The sequence below is a fragment of the Heterocephalus glaber genome, unplaced genomic scaffold (assembly GCF_053883595.1).
Source record: "Heterocephalus glaber isolate CG9 unplaced genomic scaffold, H.glaber_assembly_v1.0 deba00001555, whole genome shotgun sequence".
Taxonomy (NCBI): Eukaryota; Metazoa; Chordata; class Mammalia; order Rodentia; family Bathyergidae; genus Heterocephalus; species Heterocephalus glaber.
This window is the reverse complement of record NW_028258346.1, coordinates 11410322-11438103: the sequence shown is the minus strand read 5'-3', so window position 1 is coordinate 11438103 and position 27782 is coordinate 11410322. Positions and strand designations below refer to the sequence as shown.

Below are 27782 nucleotides of genomic sequence, written 5' to 3'. Positions count from 1 at the left end.
AATATGTGAAGTAACATCTTTGTGATTGACACAGAAAGTTAAGCATTTAATAAATGTAAAAAGTCAGAATACTTTAAAAATAATTAGTAATACTTATTTTAGTAGCTACAGTTATTCATCTGTGAATGACTTCTTTGCTGAAAGCATTCATCGTCAACTACCTTTTTATGGTAATAGCTTAAATAGAGTGAAGCTCTATCTTCTTGGGACATTGAGATATGAGCTTTTTATTATCAGATATGGTAAAAAATTAGAAATTAATTTCTGCAGTAATATGACCACAAGGAGCACTGAGAATGCCAGTCTATTTCTTGGCATGAGCTTTACAACTGATTAGATATAGAGACTGAAGAAAACTATTGAGGAAAAAGCAACACAGTGAAAAACAAGAACAAAACAACAACAACAAAAAAACAGTGTCATGCTCATTAATTGTGGTTATATAGCACTTTTTTTAATGAAGAGTGTTTTTTAAAAGCTTACGGTTTGTCTTCGGATAGAAAAATTTTGAATCTCATATCCACTAGAAAACATGAGATCAGAAGGAATTTTAACAGGAAAATGAGACAGATACATCTCAAATGCTGACAGCTTTTCAGTGACAAATCCTATGTGATTACTTTAAATAATTTATTGTATATATTTTATTTGGTTGACATTAGCTTTTCAGAGATAATACACACAGCTAGCTCCAGATGTGTTGTACCCTAATCTTTTGCATGAGGACTTTTTCCCTCATCTTCAAATACCCAGGACCTTTATTCTGCTGTTTTGTCTCTGATTTTCTGGTGTGGTGTTTCAATCATGATTACATTTCTTGTTGGTGACATTCATTTAATAAGCTCTTAGTGAAGGCCTACAGGAAAAATCAAGGACCAACCAGTAATAAATGTAGCAACCATCTAAAGAGCTCACATTTTACTAAGGAAAAAAAAAAAGAGAAAAAAAGTAAGATTATAACACATAATAATATTTTTGTTTTTAAACATAAACGAAATTGAAACATGGGAAGGTTCCTCTGAGTGGTCTGGGATTGGGTTTTCAGAGAAAACTTTTGTGTTCTGCACCTTTTACTGATGTGACAAAATAGCCAAGACAATCAAATATTAAAAAGCAAAGGTTTATTTAAGCCATGGTTTCAGAAGATGAAGTCAGTAGTTGGCTGGCTCCATTGCTTTTAGGCTTTAGATAGGGAAGAATATCATGTTGGGGAACATACATTAGAGCAAAGCTGCCCACATAATTCCGGTGGAGAGCAAAGAGGAGAAGAAGGGGAAGAGACAGGGGTACCAATGCCTCCTTCAAAGGTGTGACTCAATGAGTATCTTCCTCCAATGAAGCCCCACTTAACAGTTCTTCCACTTCCCGGTAGTGCCATGAAGGGGACATATTAGTGACTTCCCGGAGAGTTGAACTCCTAAAATATGAGTAGAAATTAGGAAAATGATGCATAAGAACCTGGGAAGAAGCTTCTTTAGTTTTCATTAACAAGATTTTTATTTATTCCTTGAGTGTCAAAACAATTTTCTAATAACTGGCTTTAATTAGCTTCCCACTGTAATGAAAGGTGAAGTTTATCCTAGTCCCATAATTCTCTTTTAACAAAATTTCTTGGTAGAGAATAAATAGAAATGAGATGAGTAAAACTCAAAGAAACTAAGCAGAAAAAAAATACCCCATTAAGTCAGTGATTCTGCATGGGAGGAGGGGTGGATTTTGAGATTTGTGCATAAATCAATGACATGGAGTGTTTTTAGTTTGCTGAGAGGCACAGAAAAAGAAAAGGTACGAGTTTCACTATTTTTTCTCATTCATACAGGTTGATTTAATGTGCCAGTGATAAATTGTAAAGTTAAACATAAGGCTTCCATGCTCTTTCATAACCTATGCATTTTGTGCAGAGAATAAAGTATTTATACAATTGTAAAAGATGCCCTGGTAAGGACATCCCTTAGCGTCTTGAAGAGCTCCATGATGTTTCTATGTATTGACTTCTACAGTCAATGAATTTGTTTTCTTGTGTCTAGTTTAAAACATCTTGTGGCATTTTAAAGTCATTAACTGTAGCTTTGGAGAGAAATCTGTAAGAATTCTTGCAGCAAAGATGCTTATTCAGCATTCGGTGATGCAACAGGTTTAACTATGGCCTCTATGGTAACTGTTACCTTGTTATTTCACCTTGTTCTACAACTGGCTGCAAGCATTGCCAGCTGAGAAATTCAGTGGCCTTTCTTTCAGCACTGATTGTACTAGGGACATTGGTTTTCCATACTGAGCTCACACACAAAAACAAAGTGACAACTGAAAAATATTAATGTAAAATGGCATTGTCCAAAGAGAATAAAGAAAAATGACTATGGAATCTCAAACTGGGTGCTACACCAGAAAAGGACAGTTATAAAAATATATATATAACCACCAATGAAATTCAAATAAATTCCAGAGCTCAGTTAATAGTAATGCATCAATACTTTTGATATATGTACCTTTTATGTTAGCTATTCATTTTCCATATATATATATATATATATATATATATATATATATATATATATGTTGCACAATATTTACAACTTGATGTGATTCTAAAATTATTGGCCCCCAAAATAAAGATTTAATTTCTATAGAAGAGCATTGAGTAGAAAAGAAGAATGAATTAGCAACTGATTTTTATTTTGTAAGTCATTTAAAATTATCTAATTGTCAATTTAGTAGTATTAAAATAGTTGCAATAACTGAAATACAAGTTTGAAATTATTTTCTCTCACTCATTACATTGGAATCATAATCTACCTTTTGTTTCATATCAAAATGAGTATGCAAATCAAACACTAAAACTACAGGTTTATACACCAGAAGTACTCATATATATTTGGCTGTTATATTTAAATGGCTGTCATCATTTTTAAAAATTAAATATTTCACATGTCTATTCAGATTCCTAGATTCTCTTGAAAAGTTGGAAATTCGGGAAAACTTTGGCCAGATACAGATGCCTGAACACTTTGAGTAAAGATGTCTATTTCCCTACATTATGCTTGCCTGATGGCCACATGACTTCTCCCTTTCCCCCGCCCCCATTCCATACCAGTAACCAGGTGAATCAACTGTGGACCTTTAAGCATGCACTGTCTGATTTTGAAATTTTAATTTCACTTCTCACTCTTACATAGTATGAGGTTTTTCTTTTTAATAACTTAAACATTTGAGAGATTTAATTGAGCTAATTTGACATCAGCATATCAGAATGAAGAAACCATCTGTGTAGTTTCATATGTGAAACTCTTTAAATATTTTATGGTGGTCAAAATTTTCTAAGTATTATCTACCTTGTAGATTCATTTTTCTTTCCTATCCAATGTCTAGCTAATTTGTGACCAATGGATTGTTTCTGTATTCTTTTGAATAGTGGTTTTATGCTAAGACTTTTCTTTCTGATTTTTAAAATTTTTTCAGAAATTATTTTTAGATGGATATAATAATGCCATCCTATGTGCCATTCTCCAGATATAGAAATAGATATAGAAATACTCCATGTGGTTTCTGCACTGATGGTGTTGAATACAATATTTTATTTTGATCCCCAAATGAATAATAATTTTAAAACTATTATTATTTGCATAGAAAAATGATTCTCCCATATAGTATTGTTTCTCATACCCAAGAATTGGCTGACTCAATTCCCTGAAGCAATCTATACATCTGTAAAATTTTGTTTTTTTGTGTGTATCATTTATTTCCCTCTAAGAGGGGCTTGAATGCTGCTTTAAAAGGATATTCTACTTGTTAAGCGGGGAAAAGTTTCTAAAGAAACAGCATTATTTTTGGAAATGGTTAGCTATTACGTTGACTTTGTATCACCAAGTATTCTTTCAGTTTATTAGTATAAATAAAAAGATAGAAAAGCTATCTAAAAACAAATGTTTTAGATACTTTAAAAATTACTTAGTAGCATCATTTTCATAGCCAGGGCTGCAGTCTGTCCATAATATTTTTATAGAACCATTGTCATATGGGTTACAAGAAAATATTAACACATAGTCTTATGTGTGATCCATTTGAAAAAAATTATTTATTTTTAAAAGTATTATTTAATTCAAATTTTTACTTGGTTTGTCTCTATTTGCCATGTCTCAAATTGTCTTGTGTTAATCAGTTTCTAGTATTGTATCTCCATCAATTTTGAAAGATAATTTTGCAAGGTACATCAATCTGGATTAGAGGTTGTTTTCTTTTAGGGCTTAAAATACTTCACTCCAGGCTCTTCTTGACTTGAGGGTTTGTGTTCAGAAGTCTGCTCTGATTCTGATTGCCTTTCCTTTGTATGTGATTTGTTTCTTTTCTCTAACTGCTTGTAGTTTTTGTTCTTCTGTTGGGTTTCTGGAATCTTGACAATTATATGCCTAGGTATAGATTTTTTTTGATCACGGCTAGTTGGAGTCCTCCTATATGCCTCGCTTATCTATATGTCAAATTATTTTCCCCTGATTGGGAAGTTTTCTGCCATTACTTCTGTGAACTGCTTTTTTATGTCATTTGCACTATTTCCTGTTTCTTCATTGACTCCGATCAGTCTTATGTTATTCTTCTTTGCCTCATCTATCAGTTCCTGGATTGATTTCTCATAATCCCTTGCTATTTTTAAATCTTTCTTTTCCTGATCACTAATCACAATCCTGTCTTCTATATCTGAAATTCTGTCCTCACATTGGCTCATTCTGCTGCATAAACTTTCAGTTGAGTTTTTAATCTCCTGGATATCTGTTTGCATCTGTTTTATGGATTCCATTTGTTTCCTATGTTGGGACTCCATCATGTTCCTCAGTTCCTCTATTTTTTTTTTTAATCTATGTCTGCTCTAGAGTTATTAATCATGTCTTTCACTGTGGACACAATCTCTGTTGTTATCTGAGAACTAATTTCTCATTTTATTTTTTCTAGATCCTCTTTTGTTGCCAGTTCAGGGAGTCCAGCTGATTGATTTTCAGATTGTTCCATCTCTTTGCCCCTTGGGGTTGCTTTTGGTGATCTGGACATCTGGTTTTGAGTCTTGTTTAGGTATCTTCTCATTTCGATCTATGCTGTCTACTGCACCTTTATTGAGATGACTCTTTGCTCTCCTAGTGGGCCTTAATTCTCAAGAAGCTTCAGAGAGGCCTTCTCTTGGCTTCTCACCACTGCACCAATTCCTGGGTTCAGAATGATGGCCTTTTGGATCCCCACGCTGGGCTGTTGTCTGGGTGGGATCCTGGCTGAGGCCTGTGCACACTTAACAATGGTATCTAGGTGTGCCTCTTGCTGGGGCCTCCACTCCCAAGCCCCTAGTATCTGGGCTGGGCCCTAGCTGGGGCCTGCAAACCCATGCTGCTGCTGTCTGGGTGAGCTTCCAGCTGGGGTCTGCATGCAAACACAAGCTTCTACTATTGTTAAGGAAGAGTGCTTCTTAATCTCACATCTCAGGCTATAGTAAGTCTCCCATATGTGTATCTCAAGGTGATGTACACATTTCTTTTGTAACATTGTTTTAAGTACACAATTAACCCATGACTGAGTTTTGCCAGTTTGTCTCTGTCTTTATTACATAAGGTTGTGAAGGAAGGACCTGGTCAACAGCTTCTCAGATACAAATGCTCAAATAGTCTAGTGAACCATAGCTTTAAATTTGTATTGCTGGTTGAATGAATGATCCAATAAGTGGATAAGTGAATAAATTCATTTGTCTATGCATTTAAAACTAAATAGACATTTTAAAACAATATATGTTACCTGATGAATATGTACAATTTTATTTGAGAAATAAATAAGATAGAAATGAAGTATAAGTACATTTTCAAACATTTACAAATTATACAGGAAAAAGTTATGGCTTGATATTTACATCTCTCTAAGCATACTATTTTTCCTTTCTGAATTTGCCCTGCATTTGGTGGTTTGATGATCAAAATATAAGTATGCACATTTTCAACTCAAATGCCCTTCTATATCCTCAAAGAATTTCCTTACATTTGTCAGAAAAATAAAAATAAAAAATACCTTAGCCTATCACATATGGCCCTCTTTTACCTAACGCTAGTTAAACAACAGCCTTTGTTGTTCTGGGAATTCCAGTTTTCCTATATGTGATCCATTATTTAATTTCTTTTTTCCTGTTGCTTAGAACACAATCCTGAATTTCCACTCTAAATTCATGCATTCCAAGTTTTCAGGTTGCTTCAACATTATGTTCATTAGGCCTTCAAAGCATCTCAGGTAGGCAACCATCCACTCTTTTATGTTCCCATGCTGCTGACCGTTATTTTAGCTATTACAGCCATTCATTATCATGCTCTGCTTCTGATAATACTGCAAGCCCCTTTCAGATGGAAATATATCTGAATTTTTGTTTGTAAATGAATATTACCATAAATGATCTACAATGGACCATTATCAAATATTCATTAATTAGACTTTTGTCTAGGAAGAAAGCTTATCTAGTACAAATGATAACTAAATTACTCTGAGATGCTTCTAGAATAATTTCTTTTTTTCTGGCATTTTATAGAAATATTTGAATTTTAAACTTTGGCCTTTTTATTTCTTACATTTAGATATATTTCACTGTTTGTTAATTTTTTAAAATGAAAGTTTTTGATCATTGAGTATGTGGGGTACACTAAGGCAACTTCTTGTTATGAGGAAGTAAAAGCTGTGGTCACTGACATAAAGGACCCCAGTAGGTAAATAGGTAATTAAAATACAGTATTACTGCTCTAATAGAAGTAAGATTTGGGGAGAATGAATTTTAATTAGCAGGTCAAGAACTAAAAGGGAATATTTCCAATTAAAAAACAATGCGAAAAGCCACAGAAATAGTTTCTAGAATCTCCATTTGAAATTATAAATTGTTAATGGTATTTTCTTGCTTTTGAACATATAGATTAGTTAGTAAGATACCCAATTTTGAGATGATTCAAAGATTTCCTTAATATTCCAGTGAATTTTGTGGGGGGGGCAGTAGATCAAGACATAATGTGCAATTATTAATTCTAGTTCAAAATTTGTGTTTCTAATTTTTGGATTAGATCAATTATACATGAAATTAAAGAAACATTCTCACTCCAATTTTATCTAAATAAGCAAAAATACATTTTATATGTGCAGATGATAAGTTGCTGTATTTGGGAAAAGGTGTACCATGTACTTAAAATAACTTGTAACTGAAAATAAAACATTCCTACTTGTTATATCCCACTCAACCTGTTTCATGAGCTTTTTATCCAATGATTTTTTTGGCCCACTATCTTCTTACTCCGTTTTCTTCTTACTTCTTGGCTCCTTTCCATACTCTGCCCCTCCTGGACAGCCTTCAGAACTCTATGCTTTTTTATGTATCTTTTTCTTGGTGGCAAAATAAAGTCAGTTGCATTTTATTTTATTTTTATTTAAAAATCATAATGAATCAATAACTCATGTAAATCATTTCATTACTGATTTAATGTCATATGTGTTTCAATCCTTAATATGAATGGGATGATTCATTGATACAAAGATCAAGGAGAGGCAACAGTGTAAACAAATATGACTTAGAATTAAGTTAAATTAATAACAATGTAGAACTAGTGAAAGAAATAATGAATTTTCTTCTTTTTTGGCATAGAAAATCTGAATATTGTATTTTTCATCCTTAATAGGAATTACATTTGTTGGGTTTTAATCAAATTTATCCGATCCTGTGCAATCTGCTTCTTGGTGATTTTAATTCTTTTCCTTTCATAGCATCTTTTCTGTTTTCCATTTGCTGCTTTGGGTTCATTTCATTATCATTCAACATTTATATGTTTCCTTTCAGTGAAGACATGGATTTGACTCGCTCTCTCATGCAGATGACACCCTGACATATTTGAAGATTAGAACGAATTATTACTGCACCTGTGACAGTCTCTCAGTTCCTTAGGAAGACATAGAGGACCTGGAGTACCCACATTAATATTATGAAGCTGAGCCATTTATCGATGATTTTAGATGGGTTTAGACAGACGTGATCTTTCACCTTAAATGCTTCTGTGTGTGTGTGTGTGTGTGTGTGTGTGTTTGTGTGCCCATGCATGGCCTCTTCATAACCATCAAGAATGGGAGATTTTAACTACTTCACCGTTTCCATAACTGTTCAGCTGTAGATTTTACAACAAATTTTTGTATTAAGTAAATAATTTAGCATTTTTCAGGTAGATTATATTACATTCTATTTTATTTTTTTAATTAAATGTTTTAATTGATACATAAAAGCATCATAATGTACATATTTAAAGGACAGCATGTTACATTTTGATGCATGTAAACATTGTGTGATGCTTAAATCACAGCAAACATTATCTCCTCAAACATTTATGATTTCTTTAGGGTGAAACTTTCATTTCTTAACTCTTTAACATGTAAAGTACATTATTTTTTATCTATAGTCACCCTGCTGTGCACCACCAAGCCAGAACATCTTGTTCCAGTCTAATTCTGCATTAGCATTCCTATACCACTCTCTCCCCATTAACCCCTCAGCCTTTGGAAAGCACTATCATGCTTTCAACACCTATGAAGTCTACCTTTTCATATGCCACCTAGAGGTGAGGTCACAAGATATCTGTCTCTGTGCCTAACTAATCCCACTTCAAATAACGATGTTCAGTTTTATCCATGGTGCTGCAGGCTTTCTTTCATTTTTATGGCTGAATAGTAATTCATTGTATATATGGATCATATTTCTTCGTCCATTCATTGATACAGTGTATACTTGGGTTATCTACCTTTCTTGGCTATTGTGAATAGTGCTACAATGAATACGGAAGTGCCGATGTTTGTTTAACAGATCAATTTTATTCACTTTGGCTATATACCCAGTACTGGAATCACTGGGTAGAAGTTCTAGTCTACATTTTTTAGTAACCTGCATACTGTTTTCTCTAACACGTATCCACATGTTCTCTCTTCTCCACTATCTTGCCAGCACTAAGAACCTTTAGTCTTTTTGGTCACAGCCATTCTTATTAGAGTGAGGTTGTATCTTCTTGTGATTTTAATCAGAATTTCATTGATGATTAGTGATGCTGAGTGTTTTTCCACATACCTGTTGGTCATTAGCATGTCACCTTTTGAGAAATAAATGTCTATTTAGGACAATTGTTCATTTTTATTTCATTATTTTTATTCTTTTATTTCATTTATATTTTTAGAGGCTGGTCACAAACTCCTGGGCTCAAGCAGTCCTTCCATCTCAGCCAACTGAATGATTGTGAGTAGGAGTCTATGTTAGCACACCCAGCAGGCTGATATTTGCTTTTGAGATATGTCAGTTCCTTACGTATTGTAAACATTAAACTTTTGTCAGTTGACACATTATCTCTTCACTCTATCAATCATTCCCTTTGGCATGCAGAGGTTTTTTTTAATTTGCTATAATTTTGTATGCCTTTTTTCCCTGTGTTTTTGAAGACTTGTCCCAAAATTCCTTGCCTATTCCAGTGTCTTGAAGTGTTTCTCAATTTTCTTGTACTGATTTCATTGGCCTCTTACATTTCAGTTTTTAACTCATGTGCAGTCGAATTTTGTAACTAGTGAGAGATAAGGAGATAGCCTAATTCTTCCTCATTTCAATATCCAGTTTCCCAGGACCATATATTGAAAGCATTGTTTTTCCTACAATACTTTTTTAATGTCTTTTGTAAAAAATCAGCTTTTTTAGGTGCAAATATTTTAGGTGTTACTTATGAGGTGTCTGTTATCTTCTGCTGACCTATATGACTTTTTTTTTTTTTGCCAATTCCACTCTGGTTTGATTAATACAATTTTGTAGTGTGTTTCAGAGTCCCATAATATAATGCCTCTTGCTCTGTTCTTTTAGCTAAAAATGACTTTGGCTATTTGGCATTTTTTGTGGATTGATACACATTTTAGGATATTTTTCTTGTTCTATGAAGAATATGATTGGAATTTTGATAAGCACTGCATTGAATCTATAAATTTATTTTAGTAATATGGGCATTTTAACAATATCTGTAACATAGTTTAAAAACAAGGAGTATCATGCTTTCAATTTTGTTCTTCTTTCTCAAGACTGTTTTTGGGGAAGAAAGAGATGTCATGATAGAAATTCATGCTAGCAATCTTGCTGAAAAATGTGATAGTAAGGGTATAGTTCTTAAAGCACTGGTGTTGGGTGAGCAAAGAGGGATTAAAAATAAAATTGAAGCTTGTGGGTAACCCTTGTCCTAGCCTGACTCTGTGACAACAGGGGTATTTCTCTTTTCTGACAAAGATGTAGCCACACAATGTTTGTCAGTCTTCAAAACTACAAATGGAAACCATTTCTCCATTAACAATCATTTTACATTTATCCTTGAGAATATTCATTTCTGCCTCACAGGACCCCCTCAGAAATCCCTAAATAACTAAAGTTCTTTGTTGGGGCGTCTCCCTTACTCAGGGCTATTCTGACTTGCTACACATCACAAGGTTTGGCCTATATATCCTCTTTCATCATTATGTAGCTGTACCCAATTAGAATACAAATTCTCTAAAGAAGAGTTTAGAGATTCCAGAAGCAATAGAATTTATGAGATTGAAATAAATATTGACTGTTTTGTCTCCTATATCCTGTGCATTTGAAGAAATATACTTTATTATTTTGCTGATTTCAAGTTATTGTCAAAGAATATCAGTTTACTCTGATGCTATGAATTTTTATTCTCCTTTTTGACTAATTAGCAAGAAGTTACTGTAGATATGAAAAAATAAAATCAGCACTGCTTCTGTGTTCTAGGCTACAGTGCTAATTCAGAGGTAAACAACAACTAAAAAAGGAAATACTGCAAGAACATTTGAGTTCAAATAAATCTTTCAAGTGGATCTATCGTTTTTCATATCACATCAGTCAACAGTATTAATAGTAAAATTTCTTTGAGACAATGAAGCCCTCACTGGCAAGTAATATACTTCCAAACCATACTCATCTCATTAAACATTTTGGCAGAAGTCACTCAGAGTACATGGATAACTGTATGATAAAATCTGAAAATTTTTATCCTGTTAGATTCCATAGATGATAAAGTACAACATCTAAGTTAAGGAACTGAAGTCCTCAAGATTTGGATTTGATCAACTGCAAACACGAAGTTAAAGAAGCAGGGATAGTTGAAGAAATCATGTTAATGCTTCCTTTAAAGATGTAGATTACCATACTCTTAATAAAAAAGGAATATACCTTGTCAGAAATCTTCCAGCAACCTAAAGACAGGGTCTTATATCACCAGACAAATAGACTTCATTTTGTACAGCATTTGTAAATCCCTGGGGGATGAAAGCAGTTAACAAAGGTAGAAGCTTGAATTGTCACTAAATCCAAAGATAAAATACACACTGGAAAAATGAAAACCAAAACTAAAATCAAATCTCTGTTAGGGCTGTCATTATCTAATCACTTGCCACTCATTGATTCATGGAATCCCTTCCATATAGCAGGCACTGTTCTAAGCACTGGTGGTATCATTGTGAACTGAATTAAATCATTGCTTTCATGGATCTGACATTCTAGTGATGAGAACAGACAATTAGCTGTGTACTCACACTTTTATGTGTATATCGTACATATCTGTCTGTGAGAAAGTGATATTTAAACAAAGGTTCAGAGTTTAGAAGTATTATTCAGAAGAGGCCATTTATGGGTCTCTATAAGTTCTTATGACCTTCAGTAGAATTAGACAGAAACTCAAATGCAGGAGGAAAGGATTTACTCTTCTGCTGAAACACAAGAGGAGGCCACTGAAAGCATTACGAAGCTGATTCCCCCATGCTCCCTGAGAGTAGGCAGTGTTAATAACTTCTATCCTTTGCTCGAACAGAGGTTCAGCTCTGTTTCTTCGTCATCACATGTAGAGGAAGGGGGAAACAGTGCCAGCACAGTAGCTTTTCATGCTTTTATATACTGCTTTATCCTATTAGGATCTTAAATCTCCACCTACCTATGGGTGTGCACTTTTCTCTGATGCTGAAGCTAGTTACTCTTGGGCAAAGGTTCCTGGTTGTGTGGATGCTCTAGTTTAAGGAGAGTCCCAAGGCATCTCCCTCACCCTTTTGGGTGGAACAGGGGCTTAGGTGTAAAAACTTCACAGTCTATCAGTTTGTGTCAGAGTAGCTGTTCCTCTCAGATCCTATAACTTATACCTTAACTCCTGCCCCTCTCTCAGTAGTATTGAGCGAGGTGAGAAAAATAGCAAGTGTTGAAGTGGGAACATTCTCACTGTGCTTCAGGAATTGCAAGTAAATAGTGGAAAGAGATTTATGGAATTTTCAAAGCTCAGGAATGTGTTCAAACATGATGACAATAATCCTTCCATATAAAATTTCATAAAGGTTGAGAAGGAAATAAAGAGTGAAAAGAATATTTAGGAAACAGAGAACTCAAAGCCAGCTATAAATAAGCAAGACACAATTCGTATATTCTGTGCAAAAAGAATCCCCAAACTATGAATCAGACCTTTCTAGATCAACAAAAAACCTAAAATATCAATTTGTCTTAACTTGTGTAGTGGAGAAATTCCATGTAGCACAAATCTAAATGCCTGAAGGTTACAGTTTCAGCAAAAAAATATTTCATTGTACTTAACCTTATTCCTAAGGCATTTTCGCAAAGGCCTTTTCTTTCTAGTTAACACTATTTGTTTGACCTAAGGGAAAATACAAATATATTGACAGGGGAACTAGAGACATCTTTTTTTTGTCTTTTGCTCCAATATTTATGTCATTTATCTTTAAAGGAATAATACTTTTAACAACATTTGGAGATTTCTCTTTAAATATTGGTTTATTTTATTCTACAAATAAAACTGTAAAAACTGGTAAAATGGCCATTATCTTTCCTGTTTAAAAACGTAAGTGGCATGTGAATAAAACAAGAAAACTATTGTAAATATCTACTTTGTCTAAGGCACTAGGAGTTGATAATCAAGGGAACTCATAGAAATTTGGCTAATCAATTAATGTGTGTTTGTTTTAAATTTTTTTTTGATGACAGGGATCGAACTCAGGACTTGCACTTGTGAGGCAGGAGGCAGAACCACTGAGCTAAATCCCCAGCTCTGTTTGTTTGTTTTTTATAGTTATCTTTGTAGAGGTCATGGATTAGTCTTGGTGAATTTGTGAGGTGTGATCAAACCACATAATGGATGTTGACATTTTTAAAAACTATGATTACATGAAACACATTGTCATAAACCCTATATAAATATTTCCCCTTATTTCAAACACAAACCATTGTTCTTGCCATTTTCTGAAACAGTTCTGGAAGTCCTCTTATAACATAAGTGTCTTGTTGTAACGTAGTGGCTACCTGGATGTCTTGAATTTATTCTAAATATGTACGTTTCGTGATCACTTTGACTTTGGGGAAGAACCAGAAGTTTTGGGCTACCAGATCCAGTGAATAATGTAGATGAAGACATACTGTAATATTTTTATAACTGTGCCTTTCCACTGAATGACACTTAGGAGCAGCATTCACCACCTCTTTGATCACATCTCTAAAAGACACAAAGAAGGATTCCAGAACTGCTTCAGGCAGTGGTAAAAACAAGATAAGTGAGGGAAAGTATTTTGAGGGAGATGAATGGCAATATATCTTTTACTGCGATACATTTTTATGTAAACACCATATATTTTGATTGAATCTCATATTTTTCAAAATTATAACTATTTTTTGCTACTTGGATGAACTGGATCTTTTCATTTGAACTGCTCATTATTATTACTATAAAAGAAAATATAAATTTTCATATTCATTCTTTCACTATTGATTCATTTCATTTCATTCTCATTTTCATCTTCTTCAAAGCCAACTAATGGGACTCTTAAATATAGCATTTTTATATCATAAATTATTAAAGTACTTTAAATAAGCAAAAATTAAATGTAAATAATGATGCTTTTGTGGCTTCTTCAAATGCTCTAAAATTTTTCATTTTTTTTTCTAATTTATTGCCTTTCCTGAAACAACTTCTATTCTTTAATGACGAAAGTTGTCCTAATTAATTGAATAAGCTAATAACTTGCTTTGATTTTACACATTTCTTATGTTTAGAGGTTTTTTTCTGCAACTATTTTTCTTAGCATTTAAATGAGTAATTTTGCTTGATTTATTAAATGTATTACTTCACTGTAATACATCTACTGTTATCACATTTATTTCTCTATATTTATTAAGGCTATTTCAGAGTAGAAAATTTGTTGTTTTTAAATTTTTTATTCATATTTGTAGTACGTAATGATTAAATTCCTTGTGTGGAGTTGACACATGTATATAACACATCTTTATTCTTTTCTACGCCCTTCTTCCCTGCCCTCCTTCATTTTTCTCTCCATCTCTTTCTCCTCTTCCCTTTTGCAAAAGTTCTACTTCCTTGTTTACTATTATCTACCTTTTATTTTTCTCTTTATTTGTACTTTGGGTTCTCATATAAGAAACCATGTAATATTTAAATTTTGTTCCTGATTTATTTCACTTAATATTATAGTATTAAAGTGCATACATTTTCCTACAAATGACTCAAATTTATTCTTCTTTATGACAGAGTAGTACTTCATAATGTATAAATAACATGTTTTCTTTATCCATTCATCTGTCCATGGACATATAAGCTACTTCCAAGATTTAGTTATTATGGATTGTGCTGCTACGAAATGAGTATGCAGATATCACTGTGATATGTTACCTTTAACCCTTATGGGTAGATGCCTAAAAGGGGAATAGCTGGGTCAAATGAAAGTTCTGCTTTTAGTTTTTGAGGACTTTCATAGTGACTGTAGTACTTTAATTTAGATAGTACTTTAATTTGTATTCAGGTAATGCATGAACTCAGTATAATTCAATAAAATAACAATCGTCTTTACCATGATGCATTAGAAAACTTTTCATGATAAAATAAATATGCAAAATAATCAAGAGACTTATGAAATTGAACAAATGGAGATTTGTATCATTTATATTAAAAATAATTAAACAGTATGTTACTCATGCAAGATGAATAATAGATCATCAATCCATACAAAAAAATAAAGACTCAGATATGGGTATGTCCATGTGTAGGTTGTTTATACAGAAATACATTTATGTGTGTATATAATATAATAAATATAATCTAATATAATTTTTGTACTACCAGGGATTAAGCCTAGGGTCTTCATAACCCCATTCTGTTTTAGTTTTTATTCTGCTATTTTTGAGGCAGGGTCTTACTAAGTTAGTTTCATCTTACTAAGTCAGTTGCATCTGAGCTTACATTCTTCACTTCTCAGCCTCCCAGAGTGTTGGGATTATAGGGGTGCACCACCACAGGAGACTGCCATTCTTAATTAGTAGAGGACAAAATGACATTTACTGTAAATGCCCTTTAACCCATATTATACAAGGATAGTTTTCTGATAAATAAAACATTGAAATATAATAAAATACAACTATGAAAACAGGATAATGAAAGACATTATTTCATTCTTAGATTTGATGAAAACTTTTCTGAAGAAAATGTAAAACATATGACCTAAACAACAATATTGACTCATTGATATGCATTCAAAAATATTTGCGGAGAAAAATGAATTTAACACAAGACTGAAAAATTAAAAACCAATAAAAGACTATTGGAAAAATTTGCAGCACACATAAAATGATTAGTATTGGTAATACACCAACGGTTCTGTAAATCAATAAATAACAATTGAAATGAGGAAAATTATTCAAATAGAAAAGTAGAGCAAGAGAAATGGAGGCGACAATAAAAAATAGTGTTAAACCATACTAACGATGTATACAGATAATGGGATGTTAAAATGTATTCACATATTTAAGAAAAAGACAAAGAACCAATGATTGATATTATTCTTTCAGTGAGAGTATAGACTCCTATTTTCTTTCTGTTTCATGAATTTTATTGGTAAATTTTAGGTGTATAATGACATTCATCATTGGAAATTTGCACCTTTACGTAATCTCTCTTGGTTCTTATTTTTTTCCCATTCCACTGCCCTCCCTTTAACCCCTTTATCCCTCCCTATTTCCAAAGATTTTGTTTCCATGTTTTCATATTAATTTCATTCCCTTCTTTCCTTAATTGTTTTTGAAAATGTATTGGAAAGTGAATTAGACATATTTATTAAATTGTGGAATTCTCACATACTGTGGAAAAGTAGTATTTTTTCTGAAAATTCATCCTGAAATAACACAAATGTAAAATACAGATGATGGCCTAAGTGTACACATATAGGCACTATGATTTTCATTCAGGTATAATGAAGAAGGTATTCTAAAACTAAAGGTATGTTTTCCCTAGTATGTGACAGTGATCAACAGCAAAATCCTGGTGGTTGTGTGTTTACTCTTCAGTTGTGTTACTGCCATGAGTGAGCTGCTGTACCTCTCCTCCATCTCCTTATGCTCTCCTGAGGAGAAGGACAGCCCCTAGTCAACACGCACTGTTCTCACATGGGAGAATTTTCAATGCATCTGCCAGCTACTGTTTGGACCCTTACATTTTATGAAACAAATCTACTTGTACTGACCTAGAAATGTCTTCGTGATAAATAGGGGAGAAAGTCTTCATAGGAATGCATATGGAATTAGGGCAGTTTTAAAAATCATGCAAACACATTTCTAAATAAAAACACAAATTTGTAAAATCATATACCTACAAAAAAACAAAATGCCTACAAATATACAACTGTACTTGTTAAGTGTTAACTCTTAGGTTTGGATGAAAGCAGACAAAGAGACTAAAATGTTTACAGGTTACTTTTGCTTGCCATTTTATGACCTTTTCCTTCCTATCATTTTGTAAAGAGAAAATCATTTGCAATCAATATTTTCCCATCCTTTTGTATATTCATCAACAGCAAGAGGACATTTAGTCTACAGTCCATCTAAAAGCTGTGCCAAAGATCTTGGATGTTTGTTCCTATTGCAAATGTGCCTAACATGAAAATCACTGTACTAGTAGTTAACAGGACAAGTAAGGCCTTGTTCTCAAAAATTATAATTGTTTTTATATATTAGAAACCACATTATTCCAGAAAATTACCAAGTAATAAATGCCACTAGCCCAAAGTTATTTCTACTAACTTCAAACCAACTATGTTGTGATTGCTGTTAAATTCTCATTGCTATAAACTTCTTAGTTTTCTTAACTGCATACTCTATCAGGTTACTAGCACTCAAATACTTACATTGATTGCTATCCAAATGATATACTAAGCACACAATATCCCACTACAGAATCCTCAGCAGAGGAATTAGAAACTTTCTTATAGAAATAAGCAATATATAAGTCTGACTTTCTTTATATGAGTAGAAATACTTCACCTGAGTCTAAGAAGGAATGTTTTAGATTTGATGAAGGAGCAACTAATCTACTCTGACACAAATAAAATGTATGATTATGTAAAATGCAAGACATTGTACTGGAAAAGAAATCCAAGCCCTTGGGAGAATAGGAAATAGATACCACATTTTCATGAAGCCAAGTAATCAAATATGTGTTTTAGAAAGATAAAGATTGTAGCACTAAGGATGATTCAACAGAAAGAGTAATTGGACTCTTGAAATGAAGTTGTAAAAATGACATGGAAGCAGTGGATGCTACAAAACATAAAAAAGGAATACTGAGGTGTCTCAGAGGATGCATAGGGACTGAGAAATATGTATGGCAGGAATGTGGAAGGGCTTGTTTAAAATATTATTTAAAAGTTTCCTAAAGTTATCTCCTGGAATGTCCAGCACAGAGAAAATTAATCTAGAAATTAAGAGAGAGTTCCCAAAGATGGTGATATGTATTTGAGTGCTGTCAACACTGACCTGAACATTCAAAAGTAAAGGAAAAAATGGAAACAAAGTCTCTGTAAATAGGCAAGGGTGGAGGGGGTGAAGGGATGGCAGGGAAATGGGGAAAAAATAAGAACTAAGATACATCATGTAAAGCTACAAGATCCCAACGATGAATGTAATTGGATTTTATACCTAAAATGTACCAATAAACTTAATGAAAAAAAGTGAATTAGTTTAACTATTCAGAGGGAATATTAAATAGAAAAGAGGCTATAAAATAAATTTAAAATTGTGTTTCATGAAAGGGTCAGATGAAAGAACTAGAAAAAGGATACAATGGACCGGAACCATTTAAAACATAAACAAAAGAATTCTGTGCTATATAAGGGAATACTACTTTCCACTGGTGCTGAAATAGAGAATATGTAGAAAAATTCTGAGTTTACTGGATTTAGTAATTAGGAGCTCATTACTGGGATTGAGAAAGCAATGTCAAAATACAAAGGAGAATAGAAACTAGACTGAAATAATGTCAAGAGTAAATGTGGGAAATGTGGGGGGAAATGTCAGCACAGAAAGATGATCTACAAGAGGGAAGAAATGAGTACCAAGTAGAAATTAGAAAAGGGTAATGTAGGTAAGATTTTAATGGAATTGTAGAAAAATGCAGATCAAAAGTAATGGCATCTATGAATTTTATGTTGATCAAGATGCAAATTAATAGACACTTTTAAGAAGAAAGAAGAATTAGAAATTGAAACATTAAAGCTTTTAACTTTTGTGGAAATTCATTAAAGATATTCAAATGTAGCTCTTTTTTTAATAGTCTTAGTTGTCTTGTTTACAATTACAGCAACAGAATAAATGGTTTTAATATTGATGTCTCTCAGCTGTACTATTATGAGTCCTTGGATGCTTAATAAATAAAAATAAAAATGCCTTTTGATTACTTAATCAATCCAAAGCTTCACTCCTTTGTAGATATTTATTAACATAATATTGGGTAAATATACCGCTCTGTAATTAAAACAACCAATTTGCATTCGAAGGACAGTTTATCATGCCTCACACTTTAATTTGTAACTAGTTTTCAATGTATATTAAAAATATCAAGCTTGGGGGCCAGGGATTTAGCTCAGTGGTTCCACCTCTTGCTTTGCAAGCACAAGGTCCCGAGCTTGATCCCCTACCCCCCAAAAAACAAACAAACAAAGAAAATCAAGCTTGTGAATCTTTGGATGGAACACTCTTAATTTTGATAACTGATATTAGAATACCATAAAATACATTTTGATGTGATTTTCACAGTTTAATTTTGGTTTTCAAGTCTACTGAAAGGAATTTTATTCCTAGGATTTTGCATGTGGTAAATACCTAGCTTTTAAATTCCAATTTCTCTTTTAGTGAAAACGTGTGGCTCTAATCTTCAAGGACCAAGTGGTACCTTTACGTCTCCCAACTTTCCATTCCAGTATGACAGCAATGCACAGTGTGTCTGGGTCATCACAGCAGTGAATACAAATAAGGTAAGGGAAAACCATCGGTGATTAAAGAGCATAATCATAAAGACAAGGCTAAAAGAATATGAGGAAAGTGTTGTACAGAAAATTCATAACTGGGCCGGGGATTTAGCTCAGTGGTTCTGCCATGTGCCTCGAAATTGCAAGGTCCCAAGTTCGATCCCCAGTACCAAAAAAACAAAAACAAAACCCAGAAAATTCATAACAAGCATGATTTCAGCAATATTTTCTCCCTATGCATTTTATGAAATAAATTCATGTAATAAATTAGGAAACAAAAATAATGCATCTCTCTTTTCACTTCTAACATACAAAGGAAAAGGCAGATTACAAATGAATTCGTACTGAGATATATCCTCGAAGGAAAAAAGAACCAAGAATAATGGCTTTTCACTTGCTATCTTCTTGCTTGGCACATTATTCAGATACTTCATGTTTTTGCACATACCTAACTTTCATTTTAGGGTTTTTCTATTGCTACAGGGCACAGAGCTGTTTATTAGAAATAGCACCTTTAATTTATTCTGCACTAGTAGAGGACTCATACTGTAGATATTCCAAAAAGATGCCTTGCCTTTCTCTTTGATTCTAAGATGAGTAGTACATTTGAATATGTATGTGCCAAGATCCTTCAAAAAATTATAACGCTGAATGAATACAAAAGCCATAGAAAAAATTAGTTTTCTTCTCTTGCTCTTGTTATCCTGCTTCTCCTTGTGAGGTGTGTTTTTATGCTGATAGAAAGGACCTAAATACAAAGAAATTAAATTTCTCTTAGATCTTCAGATTCTGTGATGTCTTCTTTGAGTTAGATTTTAAAACGTTTTAGGGGTAAAGGCCATAAAATTGGTTTAGATTGTGTTTCACACACTGATTTATAATTTCTTGATAATTTTAAATTCTTTAATCTCTGTAGTTGGGTTTATCCCTGAAATGTGAATAATAAAAGCATGAATTTTAAGGATTGTTGTGAGAAGCAAGTATGATAATACATACAGAGTGCTTTATAATACTTAGAATATGTTACATGACTTTTGTAAGAGAAAGTATGTACTCTCTCCTAGAAGTATTTGTAGTTTCCATGAAGTTCTTCCCATCTAATGCTTCCTGATGGAGGCTTGGTGAAAATCTACTCACTGGTCAATTAAAGTTGCTTTCTAGAAGAGCCCTGATTGATGAATTTTAAAAGCAAGTGAGCAAGCAAACAAGCAACCAAGCAAACAAACACACAAACATACATCAGAAACCTAGGATTCCATAAACTTGAGAAACTCACTAAATCAAACCCCCCAGCTGCAGAAAGGAAATCATTCTTTCCATATGACTTATGTCATGAATTCAATGCGAGACAACAAATATTTATTTAATCATTTTTCTGTGCAAATTTTTGGTCATTCAGAAATAAAAATTGAAGATTTTGAGCAATAATCTCACATTTATTGAACACTTAATGACATGTAAGACACTACTCTCAGCATGTTTTTTTTTTCTCTTTGAGGCAGAGTCTCCCATTGTAGCCCATGCTGGCCTCAAACTTGTGGCGATCCTCCTGCCTCAGCATCCCGAGTGCTAGGATTACAGGTGTGCACCACCATGCCCAGTTCAGCATGTTTTCAAACTGCTTTTAAGAATTACTTTATCCTCATAAGTTTCCTATGAGGGAGATATTTCTATTGGTGTACAATATAGATAGCTGTAAATAACTTGTCTAAAATCATATAGCTGTAAAGCTCAGGGGTGCATACTTTATAAGATACAATGCATGTACAAAGATGTATCACATTAAGATATTTCTTTCATTAAAATTGAAATAAGCATGAAATAAATCCATTATAAATTATGGAACAAACACATCATATTAATCTCATAAAGACATAGAAATCTTTTTGGGTCATGGCAATTACCTATAATTATCATCAAAATATGGAATTATCTAATGTTTTGTATCTGTTTAGTAAATTTAAATCAGTTTCTTTTCTGAGCTATCTGAAATTTCACAGAGGTTGTCATATATCTCCTTGTTTATCTTCTCTACTCTGCAAAACTTTTTTCTTTTTCTCCTCTCAAAAGTCCAAATTATATTCTAAGGAAGACATATTTTAGTTTTATTTCTTGAAACTTTTATCAAACAAAGGAATGTACACATTAACTTTTGACCATTTAGTTTATCTCTGTTTTGCTATAGAATTATTTTCACTAATATTTAAACATGATCCACAGTAAGAAGTATATTTTATGTAGTGGACCAGTTCAGACACACACACACGAGTTACATACACACCTACACACAAAACATTTTCTCATACTAAATGAATGTACTTCTCCATTATCCACTCTAACTGATTCTAATTTATTGTTGATTTAAATATTGGTCATACTTCACTACATCAATTTCACAATGCGCTAAAAGACTATACATATATTTTGAAAAACACTTTAGGGAGTACTAACTTTCATAGGTTACTACTTTAGAACCCTTTCCAGAAAGCAGCAAAACCTATAGGCACATAGCTGTTCTACTTGGTATAAATCACAATTAATTAAACAAGATGCTTAATCCCTGGCTATGTATAATTTTCATCAATTGCTATTCACATTTATCTTTACATTTGATCAGTTTTTTTTTTTTTTTTTTGGTACCAGGGATTGAACTCAGGTCCCTCTGCTTGCAAGGCAGGCGGCAGAACTGCTGAGCTAAATCCCTGGCCAACATTTGATCACTTTTAAAACAATCATAGTATCACAAATATCCCAGATAAGTACATGGTTGATTGCAAATACCTGAAATTTGAAAGTGAAAGAAACTGATTCAACTGGTTCATGTCTATTGCATACAAACTATACAACTTAAGCCATAATCATTGAGTCCTATACCATAGTTTTTCTTTTTCATGTATTAGAGATCATAATACCATATAATAAGGTTTTGTACTGATTAGATAATGAAATAAGAAATTGCTGATACAAAGTAGGATCACCTAACATCATATTATTTCCAAATGTTCTCACCTTGTCAAGAAACACGCTTCCCGTCAGTTGTTGCATTTACCTTATAAATACAGAAATAATAATTACATACTTGATTATGAGGTTTAATAATTTATAGCTGTCTGTGTTTTTGCTAACATTTCAAATCATTAAATTATAATTGTTACTGATCAGTTTATAAATACTGCAATTAATTTCACTAAAATAAAATATAATGGTCACAATTTTATAATAATATACATTTTTCATATTGCTTCATGACTCTTCCACAAGCTTCTGTAGCATTTGAATGATGAATAAAATTCACAGTTGCTTCGGAGCAGCAAGTTAAAAATAGAACTGCTCCTTTTTAAAATTTTTTTTTGGTACTAGGACCTTGTACCTGCAAGGCAGGCGGTAGAACCACTGACCTAAATCCTCGGCCCAGAACTGGTACTTTAAACTGGCTATTGAATTAATTGCTTTTGAATTAAGAAATACACTCAGCATTAGATCCTGGTGTGAAATGAAGACATGAAAACTTGCTTGTATGTGTTCTTCTCTACCACTTTCCTTTTACAATTTTTTTAATTTCAAAAAGAAGCCATCTATTACCTTTCTAACTATAATATTAAAATATTACATTGATTGCATATAAATAAAAATGGAAACTCTGTTGAAAATTTCGGATTCATAGATTTTAAGGGAGAGTTCTTAAGAACTAGGAAAAGAAAAGGTCTTCACTAAAGTGAAAAATATTGTATAGATGCAGAAAATTCATAAAAGTACTCATGTGTTTATCTAACATCCATTCACGTACATTTTTTATTTTTATTTCTGTAGCTAATGCTATACCTAGTTCAATTTATGATACATAGAGAGATATTACAGATTATTTTAAATTGAAACAAAAAAGCTGAATTGTTTAGGCAATTTCTGAATTGTTTAAATTTATGGTTTTTCCATTTGTGGTGGATATTTTCTGCCAACTGAGCGTGCTTGTGCTACAAGTTTTGAGGAAGCTCAAACTTTTTGTAAAATTAAAGCAGAATAAATTGCATCCTTTGCAGTTTTTTACAATTAGAATCTAAAAATAAATGTGAATCCAAAATGTAATAAAAATTTTTAATTTTTTTTAACTCAAATATTATCATTTCAACATATAATTGGCTTAACAACGCAATAATTTAATCGTTTTTCATTCTTAATCTGAAATTTAGCGTGTACTTAACATTTTCTGCACACATCAGATCAGGCCAGTCATATTTCAAGCTAACATTCACATTCTTAGTGGCCACCATATTCGTATTTCACTCGCCATAGAGAGTTTTATGGATCACTTGGCTGTGGAGAATATGAATGATGATGATAATGATTATTCAGAACAATAAATGCTGCTTTATGAGGTAATTGCTTCCAGTGAAATTTGTATAGGGAAAAGAGAATGTTCCGATTGGCAAGAGTGATTCATAAGACTTGTGCTTTTAGGATTTTCAGCTCTTATCACAGAGCATCAAAAGGTTTCTATTTCAAATTTTAGGATCCCTTTCTTTCTCCAAGAACAGATAAATGTTTGGCTAATTAGATAAGATAAGGTACTAGAAATATGACAGTCTCTGTGCAACTTAATGTTACTAAGCGAGGAGAATGATTTAAAGATCATCAGGGGCTGTAACCCTGTCACTAACCCTTGGTCCCCTGTCAGAACTCTGTTTTGAACCCTTTTTACCTAATATTTAATGTGAGCTTTATTACACCCCTTAAGGTGTAGGTATAATTATTATCCCATTTTTCATTTAAGGAAACAGATTCAGGGAGATAGAGTGATTTTCCCAATGTTCAAATGTGACTTTAGAGCCAGAATTCAAAACTAGGCACTTGGACCTGTGTTCGCCCCACAGTCTTCCTTGTTTCTTCCTCCCCGACGTCTCCCTGGGCTCTCTCCTTACTTCAATACATTATTTCAGCTTTTCCTTGCTTCCATGACCCTATGTCTTTAAAAATGTATAAATATGCTTATGCCTGCTATATTAATTTTCTGTAGTTGTGACCCAAGAACCCTGTGGCAGGGAGCTACTCACATGGTCATAATTTTTATTGCTATCTCCTGGCCGTGTATGAAGAAGCTTACCACTAAGGGTAGCACAGCAGTTTGCTCCCTCTCAGAGCTCTCCTCTGACATTTTTCATCATACCTTTAGAACTGATGATGTGCTTCCTTCCTCTATCCTTATCTATATTTGGACTGGAGAAATCTAGTTTCTTAAAAACCTATGGCAATAGTGACTCTCTTTACTCTGATTTCTTTTGAAAAGTCAGTTTTCATTGTAAACATAAATTCATAGCAAAATCTATTTTTTATTAAAAATCCTTCCTTTATAATGGAAAGAACTAGACTGAAAATGTTGAAGAACAGACCTCCTTGGGGCTTTTGACCAATCTTCCTTTCCACTTTAAAATGTATAGAAAGGACTTTATCCGTATTGAATGATTGTAATAAGTGTAATTCTGATGTCTCCAGGATGTCAGCAAATCTCAAAACTAGGAAAATTAAGTCCACTGAGAGGTTAGTAATAAAAGATTAAATTAACTGAGCAGAGAATATAATTCAGGAGACTAAAGACAAGTCTATGAGGTCAACTTCAGTTCAGATTATAACTCTCAGTATCTTAACAGAAGTTTTAATTGTCAGAAGAAATAAAATAGCTCCTCAAAACAATAAAGAATGACTATTGCTTTAGAAAGTAATGTTGGCTATTACTAGCTAGAAGCGCTTTTTCTGTATACATTCCAAGACTGAGTATTTACCTTGATTCTAAATGTAGTGCACATGTGTATCTGTGATTCAGGGAATTTAATCTAGTGTGACCCTAGTGAATTAGACATTGATTATTTGTACTATACTTTATTCCAAAGATGCTTTCCAGTTAATGCTATCATTAAACCATAACCATAATTCATAAGTGAAATTATGCTAAATAATTAAATATTTTTCATCATAAAAATCAGTGCACAACTCATAGGAGATTCCTCTTTAGTATTTTTTGTATAAACCAAATGATAAACAATAACATATGGTGAATATAAGGAAGTTTTCAGGCACTTTGATCTAGCAGAGTGTAAAATTAGTGCTAGTATTTTGGTAACTCATACTTACAAACTTTAACAATATCCACATTAAAATATTTATACCTGAATATTCCATTTTCTAGAGCTACTACAGGCTTTGTTATTAAATTTTTCATCTAGTTACGAAAAGATATTATTTTAAGAATTTATGTTATCCTGACAAAAAGAATTGGCGACTGTTGAAGTGATGTGATAGACAGGTTTCTTTCTCTCTGCATCTTTTCATGGGCACCTGTGCCTATTTGCAATCCAGATGAAGAAGGACATTTTTTAGTAGGAGAGGAAATCTCCATTTAGGCAGGTCACCCCATCTTTTGCTCAGTTTAAAAAGAAGTAATGAAGACCCATTTTATAATGAAGTAAAAATAATTAAACAAAATATTGCATTCACATACTCACTACAACATGTAAGCCCACGTTTTCTCTTTGAAACTATGGAATACCCGTTCACTGTTGCTCCCCGTAAACTCTCCGGGCACCACAGCATCCCTGTGTTGCTGCTCCTGGCACTGTGCTCACAGTTCCTCTCCTCACAGCCCCGTCACAGGTTGCCAGTCTTTGGCCCTTCATTGAGCCAGCCACTGACTAGTGCAAGTTCTCTGTGTGGCCAATATTGGGATATTTGGGAACTGTGCCGAGCTTCTGGGCCAGGTCTTTGGTCTCAGCCAGGCACGCAGAGTTCACTTTTCTGCAGTTTCTTAGTTAACGTTCCCCCAAAAGCAGGCCCCAGATAAGGAGACCATCCGGGTAATTGATGATGAAGGTGCACCAAGGAGAAAATATCAAGGGAGCGGGGGAGGTAGGACAGGAAAGGACTGAAGCAGGGCTGCCATTTCAGGCAGCGTGAATTTCACCTGAGGATGTGTTCCAACTCAAAACGAGTTCTGAGCTCTCATATTTCTCATACCTGCAGTGCGCTTGCTTGACTGTTCCCAGTCCCTGCCGATGGTCCTTATTTTATTATCAAAACGGTTCACCGTCTGCATCTCATGATCATAAGCTAAGGATTATCTTGCTCATTCAGGTCTCATGTAGAGCCTACGTGTTTCCTGAAGCCCAAAATCTGTGTTCTGAAAACTTATCGTTATGGGCATTTGGAGGCAGATGGATATGGAGCATAGTGAATTGATAACACAAAGATCCAGAGGCATCCTGGTGGTCTGGATAGATCACCGATGGTCTCAGTACTGTGCATTAGGGACTAAGGGGCCAAACTGAGGCTGAAGTTCAGGAAGAGCCTGTAATCATAGACAGACTGGGCATCTCATCAGGGCATGATGCAAAGAGAGCCGAGGAATAACGTGTGGAGCTCGAGATAAACAGTAGAATGAAAATCAGGAAAACCGACCAGAAGACTCCTCAAGCTGGGAGCAACAGCTAAGGTCACCCTGACAGAACATTTCAGGCTTGGCAGTGAGGGAGCCATGAATGGTGCTGGTCCGTTGCTTTCCATCCTCCTGACTGATGCTTACTGTGCAGCGTGCCCTTAACCCTTCCCAACTCCTGCCCCTGGTGCCCATTTTCTCCTCCAAATGGTTTATGTAGTTAAAATATTTTATTTAAAATTAATTTCCTGTGTAAACATAATAAGTGAGTATCTAAAATAAATCTCCATACCGCACAGTATGAGAGGAAATATTCTCAATGTTAAAGGGGTTGCATCTGCATAGAGAACTACAAGTATTTTTCCCTTTAATTTTGGACTACCAAGAATCTCTTAATTTTCAATGGTGCATATGCTACATTTTAGAATAAAATATGTAAAAATAGCAATGAACTAATACAAAAGAGAGACATGAATATACAATGATTAATATTATGGAACGCTCATTGAAACTTTTTCATCCCTATCTTCTTGATTCTGTTTTCCTGAAAGTTTCTTTACTTCCTTGACCTCTGTTCTAGTCTGTTGCTTTTCATTCTCAGAGGAATTCCTCTATCAATACATAAAATTAAATAGTATTTAAATGTTCTAAAATTTCATGCCATTTCACTCTTCCACTCCCCTATCTCTATCACATATGAGTTATATATTTATATAGAGTGTAGAATATTTAAGGAAAAGTATGAAGGTTGACAGTTGTTCCTAAACATTTTTTTTTCTTGCTAGGATTGGTCAGCAAGTACTCCTAGAAGGTTTAGTAAATAAAAGATTCTAAGAAGTTTAAACCCATTTACAGTCTAAATTAAGGGAATAGAAACATTAAGGGGAAAAAACTTGTGAAGGTAGAACTAACACATCATATTTTGCTCAAGCTAGACATTTCTTTCCTTCTTCCCAAGCTTCTTGTCTAACCATGAATATGTTGTTAATGGTAGAAGACAAAGAAGAAG

At 33.5% G+C, this 27782-nt stretch overlaps 1 protein-coding gene across 6 annotated transcripts in view; it reads left to right on the top strand.

Moving 5' to 3' along the window:
• Csmd3 (CUB and Sushi multiple domains 3) overlaps positions 1–27782 on the top strand; it is a 1141260-nt gene that overhangs the window by 525356 nt on the left and 588122 nt on the right. For all 6 annotated transcript variants that reach the window (XM_087190703.1, XM_087190702.1, XM_087190706.1 and 3 more), the window contains one exon: positions 19238–19359. In XM_087190703.1, coding sequence (XP_087046829.1) covers positions 19238–19359 — 122 coding nt within the window. The remainder of the gene's footprint in view (positions 1–19237; positions 19360–27782) is intronic.